Raw genomic sequence first — 8,955 nt, forward strand, 5'->3', positions numbered from 1 at the left:
AAACCACCATATTCATTATCGATTGCCTTCATTAAAGTATCATAAACTTCCTTTTGTTGGTAATTCAACAGGGGTACATTCGTTTGAACTACTAAATCTAATTCCTGGTGATCATATTCACGTTCCCGTTCCAATTCTCGATTAAATGCGTCATTCATTTCACGATATGGTGCTAGCATTCCTAACCTGATTAATAAATTACCGCACATGAGGTAACACATATCTTCGATCAATAGTAAAGCACGATTATGTATCTCCTCATTCATCTCAATATCGTGATTTCTGGAACTGACACGAATTTGATGTAAAATATCTTCTGACATATTATCCTTGTATTTGTGCCACAGGTTACATGGGTTTGATGGAAAACATGTCGAAATTATGATAGCGAATAATGTGCGTATCTGACTTGGAGATGCAGAGATAATGGCTTCAGCGATTGTCGTATCCCAATGACTATCGTTTTCTAATAACTTCAATTCTTCACATGCAGCACCGATATGTTGGGAATATTACACCATTAACAGTTCGTAGTGACTCAAATGACGTTGGCCCACGCACATTTACCAGCAACAACCGCAAATAGAAACATTCATTATTCTTTGGATGAACTGTATACATACGACCAAGAGCATCAGTAGAACGCACATCTGGATACCCAGGAACCGCATCGCCTTGCTTCCGTCTTTGAAAATTCTTCGATGAAGCATTCCAAGTATAATAACGTGGCATCTCCGAGTAAAGCAAAGTTCGTGCAAACTGATCGCTTTGGCAGATTGCAAAAAAACTGGTCAATGTAGTTGCTGGAGGTGTTTCAGCACGTTGCGTAGCATTCGAAGCCGTGAAATATACTCGTTGACCATTCTCCAGATGCACCGCCAAATGCGTAACAGTAGGATGACGTTCGTGAATGGGAAATGCGAATATACGCCAAATCGCTTCATTACAGTTCACATAACGACCAACTTGATAGCGTGAAATTTCATCGTTGGTATTCGAGGATTGCAATCCAAAAACCGCCATATCACTGCCTTTCGTGACATATTTGCAAATATATTTTATGGACTTAACTGAATTGCAGTATTCAACGTTGCAATGTGTCTTGAACGATTTAGAAATAAGTGGCGAATATGGAACAATCCAACTGTTGTCGACAACGAAATCCATTCTTTTCACTTTCGTTGTGACAGTTCGACCGTTGTCATCTGGTGATCGACGCCGATACAGCGGATAACCATCATTGCCAGTGACAGTCTCCGCCGTTAATTTCCGTGGATATCGTTTAGAGCACTTTCCATCGACCATGCAAGGTGATTGGGGATTGATGGCACCACACGGTCCATGAATCATATTAGTAGTAACAACATCATGTAGGTCTGGATCGACTTCATAATCAGGAATCTCAGCACATATGATATCATCTATTTGGTCAGGCTGAATTCTTTCCACTAACCAAATAAGAATGTGTGCGTGCGGCAGGCCTCGCTTTTGCCATTCGATTGAATACATCCAGCATCGAGTATCTCCAAAGACGCGTTGTTTAACATTAAAGTTCATCAGGGACCGAATTTTTTGCCTGAATATACGTGCTGTGATGTCGTGTCTATCACTTGATATTTGTCCGGGAAGCAGCAATTGAGTAATTTCTATCCATTTTGGATTACAGGTAAAAGTAATAAAGAGATCGGGCCGACCGTAATGACGAACATATGTCATTGCATCTTGTGCATATTCATGCATATGACGTGGACTACCAATGTATGTCGCCGGCAGAATAGTTAATCGACCAATATTAGCTGCATTTCCTTCAGTACTAACTGCATCACGTAAATGGATGTACTCATCAGAACGCAGTTTGGCTTGGTTCAACCTAATGAATGTTAAACGTTCCGTTTCTATTTTTACATACATGTCAACGCAATACTGCTGAAGCAATCGACGAAACCGCAGCAAATAGTTGTCAGCATTTTGACGAATCATCAAACGATATGCGTAATAATTCATTGAGCTAACTTTCTTTGTAGTTTCTTCACCTGAAATTAAAAATTTGATAATTAACCATTTCAAAGGCAAATTTTAAAGGCAAACAATACAGACATTAACCATTTTTTTAATAAACATTATTTTAAATCAGTGTCTTTCACAAATAAATGAAATAAATTATGATACTGATACTCACCATTCAATGGATTTTTCATTTTAATATTAAAATAATATCCATCTTCTCCTTGCCAAAACATCAGCGGGTATTGCAATGTGTCATATGATCGATGAGTTTCAGATATTTGTTGCAGTTGCCCAGTATCGCGACGTGTAAGCACAATATCGCGTTTTTCCAATTGTTCACCAACAATCAGGATGGCAACTTCGTCTACTGTTGGAGCATTAAATGTCCTTTCGTGTGTTCCAGATGGTCGTTTATCTGCTTTGATAACAACTTTATAGTCATCACTTGGCATGCGCTCTAAAGCACTTTTAAACAACCTGACCAACGCATGATGTTCATGAAGCAGACACTGCAAGTCTTGAAGAATTGCTCGCTTCATTCCTGCATTGATCTCTAGGCGTCGATCAAGTTGTTCTTCCATGTTGCCCATGAAATATATTTGTAAAAATTTATTCTGTGTATCCTCGAAAGGTAGTAATGATCCAATTCGATGATGAATCTGTCCTTGTATCTACAAAATAAAAACCAGACAGTATTAACTGGGTTATAAACACTTTTTTCGGTGGGAGAGTAGAGTTCAGAATTAGCAAATATACTACATAGGTACCAATAGATAAAGTAAGTTATTCTTTAACTACATTCTATATAAGTACAAAAATAAATACCTTAAATGTCGGATTAAATCCCCGTTCTTCGATAATATCTGCCCCAAATGACGTCATCTGGAAACAACCATTGTATTTTTGAGTATTTGCAAGAAAGTGGCGTGATTCTTGTGTTTCGCCACAAAGCAATGAATACAATGGCTCAGGTGGCGGAGTCAACAATGGCAATTTCACTTTACCATTAAGGCAGCATAATCCAGGCGTTTCTCCGGAAAACTTTAATGCACCACAATACTCGCAAACTACGTCCATTTGCCCAATGCAAACGCTAGGATGCAAGCTGTAATCATTGCTGCAATCGTATTGAAACGCTGCTCGATTCAAATCAGCACTTGATAAATATCTTGTTCTGCGTCGCAAATTATCTATTTGTTGACCTCTGTTGTTCGCTCGACGATTCTGCATTGCCAACCGAGCTGTTTCACGGGCTGCTTCACTTTGCTCTCGTGATTGAGAAGCACGAAGTCGAGCCATACTATCGCGGCGCTGTTCACGTGCAATTTCTTGTTCTTCTTCAGTCCTTTCATTTGCAGTATTTCGTATTCTTCTTGCATCACGGCTTTGTCGGGAAAGATTCGATCGTCTTGGTCGCGGCATTATTAATTATTAATGATCCAATTCGATGATGAATCTGTCCTTGTATCTACAAAATAAAAACCAGACAGTATTAACTGGGTTATAAACACTTTTTTCGGTGGGAGAGTAGAGTTCAGAATTAGCAAATATACTACATAGGTACCAATAGATAAAGTAAGTTATTCTTTCGGCGGATATTTTTTCGGCGGAAATCTTTTGGCTATTGCTTTTAGCACTGATTGAAAACCGTCTTCGCCATTAACAGCTTGAGCTTGGCGCCATATAAATTCGATAAGGTATTACGAAAAACCACGTATAGCACGTAGGGTTGCCGTAAGTAGGGTCGCCAAATTTGGCAATTTATGCGAATTTTGGCCTTGTTGCGTTAATACGTAAGTACCTTTAATAGACCCTTTGGACACCATCTATTGATAAATAAATTAAAAATATAGTTGAACTATACGTATTAATTTATGAAGCTATGATATTAGTGCTCAATAAATCGACAAAGCTAAAGTTTTAAATTTTCATTTATACATGTATCATTTCCAATTATGTAAAAAATTTTATCTACTAAAATTTAAAGATTTAGAATATTTACTACTAAGATTTAGTATGTTCTTGCACAGTATTTCGCTTTTTTAGTCTTTTTTAATATTCTAATACACTAACCTAGATAATTTCTATCTCATCTTATTTCATCTTTCGAGAATTTCTATTTTGGCGATGAAGCTGAATTTGAATTTACTTATATATATATGTAAAACGACATTTCAAACAATACAAAGAGCATTTAAACGAAATGAATTATTTCGTTACTTTAAGGATGTATGAAAGCTGCATAAAAAATGTATGTAAATAACTTTATAAGCGAAATGCAAAACAAAGTGGTACTGTTTAAGTGCACAGTTAAGTCTTATTTACTTAAAGAGCAATACAAGTATTTAATTCGCGTGAGAATTACATATATAAATGAATACGTTCGTTAACTTAAGCAGAGAATATTTATTTTAGAAATTATTTATCATAGCGCGAGAATTTTATTTTTGTTTACTACTTCAATGTAATCACCTAAAAAATCTAATAAATCGTACTAAATAAACATGTAAACATTTGTTTCATAATAATGACCTTATATAGTCGAAAATATATTTACTTATAATTAGCTTTTGTTTTCTCAAGTCAGAAACTTAAACTTCTGAGTTATATATTAATAATAGATATTTAATGGTAGATATTTAATAGTAATAATAGATTAATGGTAATAATATATATTTAATACCACGTTTTATAGTGACTGACGTTACATGTCAAGTCACACGGGAAAGATGTCGAACGGGATAAAAAGTATCCTATGTCCTTCTCCTGGCTCTAAACTACCACCCTGCCAATTTTCAGCTAAATCGGTTCAGCCGTTCTTGAGTTATAAGTGAAGTAACTAACACGACTTTCTTTTATATATATAGATATGAAAACTCCACTTCTCTCCTTTAGTTAGATGGAAATGGAGGTGATTTGAGGGGTGAAAATTAAATTTTTTGATATTCTATTTTTGAATCAGTCCAGTGTCTTTATAAAGCATATATGAAAACTCCTCAGCTCTCTTATGTTCGCATTTCCTCTTTTTTGATGGAAATTCAGATAATTTAAGGGTGAATATTAAATTTTTTGATATTCTATTTTTGAATCAGTTCAGTGTCTTTATAAAGCATATATGAAAACTCCTCTGCTCTCTTATGTTCGCATTTCCTCTTTTTTGATGGAAATTCAGATAATTTAAGGGTGAATATTAAATTTTTTGATATTCTACTTTTCAATCAGTTCAGTGTCTTTATAAAGCATATATGAAAACTCCTCTGCTCTCTTATGTTCACATTTCCTCTTTTTTGATGGAAATTCAGGTAATTTAAGGGTGAATATTAAATTTTTTGATATTCTATTTTTGAATCAGTTCAGTGTCTTTATAAAGCATATATGAAAACTCCTCTGCTCTCTTATGTTCGCATTTCCTCTTTTTTGATGGAAATTCAGGTAATTTAAGGGTGAATATTAAATTTTTTGATATTCTGTTTTTGAATCAGTTCAGTGTCTTTATAAAGCATATATGAAAACTCCTCTGCTCTCTTATGTTCGCATTTCCTCTTTTTTGATGGAAATAGAGGTGATTTGAGGGGTGAAAATTAAATTTTTTGATATTCTATTTTTGAATCAGTTCAGTGTCTTTATAAGGCATACATGAGAACTCCTCTGGTCTCTTACGTTAGATGGAAATAGAGGTGATTTGAGGGGTGAAAATTAAATTCTTTGATATTCTATTTTTGAATCAGTCCTGTGTCTTTATAAAGCATATATGAAAACTCCTCTGCTCTCTTATGTTCGCATTTCCTCTTTTTTGATGGAAATTCAGGTAATTTAAGGGTGAATATTAAATTTTTTGATATTCTATTTTTGAATCAGTTCAGTGTCTTTATAAAGCATATATGAAAACTCCACTACTCTCCTTTAGTTAGATGGAAATGGAGGTGATTTGAGGGGTGAAAATTAAATTTTTTGATATTCTATTTTTGAATCAGTCCAGTGTCTTTATAAAGCATATATGAAAACTCCTCAGCTCTCTTATGTTCGCATATCCTCTTTTTTGATGGAAATTCAGGTAATTTAAGGGTGAATATTAAATTTTTTGATATTCTATTTTTGAATCAGTTCAGTGTCTTTATAAAGCATATATGAAAACTCCACTACTCTCCTTTAGTTAGATGGAAATGGAGGTGATTTGAGGGGTGAAAATTAAATTTTTTGATATTCTATTTTTGAATCAGTCCAGTGTCTTTATAAAGCATATATGAAAACTCCTCAGCTCTCTTATGTTCGCATATCCTCTTTTTTGATGGAAATTCAGGTAATTTAAGGGTGAATATTAAATTTTTTGATATTCTATTTTTGAATCAGTTCAGTGTCTTTATAAAGCATATATGAAAACTCCACTACTCTCCTTTAGTTAGATGGAAATGGAGGTGATTTGAGGGGTGAAAATTAAATTTTTTGATATTCTATTTTTGAATCAGTCCAGTGTCTTTATAAAGCATATATGAAAACTCCTCAGCTCTCTTATGTTCGCATTTCCTCTTTTTTGATGGAAATTCAGGTAATTTAAGGGTGAATATTAAATTTTTTGACATTCTGTTTTTGAATCAGTCCTGTGTCTTTATAAAGCATATATGAAAACTCCTCTGCTTTCTTATGTTCGCATTTCCTCTTTTTTGATGGAAATTCAGGTAATTTAAGGGTGAATATTAAATTTTTTGATATTCTATTTTTGAATCAGTTCAGTGTCTTTATAAAGCATATATGAAAACTCCTCTGCTCTCTTATGTTCGCATTTCCTCTTTTTTGATGGAAATTCAGGTAATTTAAGGGTGAATATTAAATTTTTTGATATTCTGTTTTTGAATCAATTCAGTGTCTTTATAAAGCATATATGAAAACTCCTCTGCTCTCTTATGTTCGCATTTCCTCTTTTTTGATGGAAATAGAGGTGATTTGAGGGGTGAAAATTAAATTTTTTGATATTCTATTTTTGAATCAGTCCTGTGTCTTTATAAAGCATATATGAAAACTCCTCTGCTCTCTTATGTTCGCATTTCCTCTTTTTTGATGGAAATTCAGGTAATTTAAGGGTGAATATTAAATTTTTTGATATTCTATTTTTGAATCAGTTCAGTGTCTTTATAAAGCATATATGAAAACTCCACTTATCTCCTTTAGTTAAATGGAAATGGAGGTGATTTGAGGGGTGAATATTAAATTTTTTGATATTCTATTTTTGAATCAGTCCAGTGTCTTTATAAAGCATATATGCAAACTCCTCTGCTCTCTTATGTTCGCATTTCCTCTTTTTTGATGGAAATTCAGGTAATTTAAGGGTGAATATTAAATTTTTTGATATTCTATTTTTGAATCAGTTCAGTGTCTTTATAAAGCATATATGAAAACTCCACTACTCTCCTTTAGTTAGATGGAAATGGAGGTGATTTGAGTTGTGAATATTAAATTTTTTGATATTCTATTTTTGAATCAGCCCAGTGTCTTTATAAAGCATATATGCAAACTCCTCTGCTCTCTTATGTTCGCATTTCCTCTTTTTTGATGGAAATTCAGGTAATTTAAGGGTGAATATTAATTTTTTTGATATTCTATTTTTGAATCAGTTCAGTGTCTTTATAAGGCATACATGAGAACTCCTCTGGTCTCTTACATTAGATGGAAATAGAGGTGATTTGAGGGGTGAAAATTAAATTCTTTGATATTCTATTTTTGAATCAGTCCTGTGTCTTTATAAAGCATATATGAAAACTCCTCTGCTCTCTTATGTTCGCATTTCCTCTTTTTTGATGGAAATTCAGGTAATTTAAGGGTGAATATTAAATTTTTTGATATTCTATTTTTGAATCAGTTCAGTGTCTTTATAAAGCATATATGAAAACTCCACTACTCTCCTTTAGTTAGATGGAAATGGAGGTGATTTGAGGGGTGAAAATTAAATTTTTTGATATTCTATTTTTGAATCAGTCCAGTGTCTTTATAAAGCATATATGAAAACTCCTCAGCTCTCTTATGTTCGCATATCCTCTTTTTTGATGGAAATTCAGGTAATTTAAGGGTGAATATTAAATTTTTTGATATTCTATTTTTGAATCAGTTCAGTGTCTTTATAAAGCATATATGAAAACTCCACTACTCTCCTTTAGTTAGATGGAAATTCAGGTAATTTAAGGGTGAATATTAAATTTTTTGACATTCTGTTTTTGAATCAGTCCTGTGTCTTTATAAAGCATATATGAAAACTCCTCTGCTTTCTTATGTTCGCATTTCCTCTTTTTTGATGGAAATTCAGGTAATTTAAGGGTGAATATTAAATTTTTTGATATTCTATTTTTGAATCAGTTCAGTGTCTTTATAAAGCATATATGAAAACTCCACTTATCTCCTTTAGTTAGATGGAAATAGAGGTGATTTGAGGGGTGAAAATTAAATTTTTTGATATTCTATTGTTGAATCAGTCCAGTGTCTTTATAAAGCATATATGCAAACTCCTCTGCTCTCTTATGTTCGCATTTCCTCTTTTTTGATGGAAATTCAGGTAATTTAAGGGTGAATATTAAATTTTTTGATATTCTATTTTTGAATCAGTTCAGTGTCTTTATAAAGCATATATGAAAACTCCACTACTCTCCTTTAGTTAGATGGAAATGGAGGTGATTTGAGGGGTGAATATTAAATTTTTTGATATTCTATTTTTGAATCAGTCCAGTGTCTTTATAAAGCATATATGCAAACTCCTCTGCTCTCTTATGTTCGCATTTCCTCTTTTTTGATGGAAATTCAGGTAATTTAAGGGTGAATATTAATTTTTTTGATATTCTATTTTTGAATCAGTTCAGTGTCTTTATAAGGCATACATGAGAACTCCTCTGGTCTCTTACGTTAGATGGAAATAGAGGTGATTTGAGGGGTGAAAATTAAATTCTTTGATATTCTATTTTTGAA

At 33.3% G+C, this 8,955-nt stretch overlaps 1 protein-coding gene across 1 annotated transcript; it reads right to left on the reverse strand.

The window, feature by feature from the left end:
- Positions 1 to 483: 483 nt before the first annotated feature.
- On the reverse strand, positions 484 to 3,429 carry LOC147816354 (uncharacterized). Its single transcript, XM_087151427.1, has 3 exons — positions 2,833 to 3,429; positions 2,180 to 2,678; positions 484 to 2,033 (listed from the first exon to the last, which is right to left on the reverse strand). Exons 1-3 carry the CDS (start codon positions 3,427 to 3,429, stop codon positions 484 to 486), a joined length of 2,646 nt encoding a protein of 881 aa, XP_087007553.1.
- Between the last annotated feature and the right edge of the window lie 5,526 nt (positions 3,430 to 8,955).

The sequence above is a fragment of the Parasteatoda tepidariorum genome, chromosome 1 (assembly GCF_982258835.1).
Source record: "Parasteatoda tepidariorum strain Cologne lab strain chromosome 1, Ptep-v5.0, whole genome shotgun sequence".
NCBI classification, from domain to species: domain Eukaryota; kingdom Metazoa; phylum Arthropoda; class Arachnida; order Araneae; family Theridiidae; genus Parasteatoda; species Parasteatoda tepidariorum.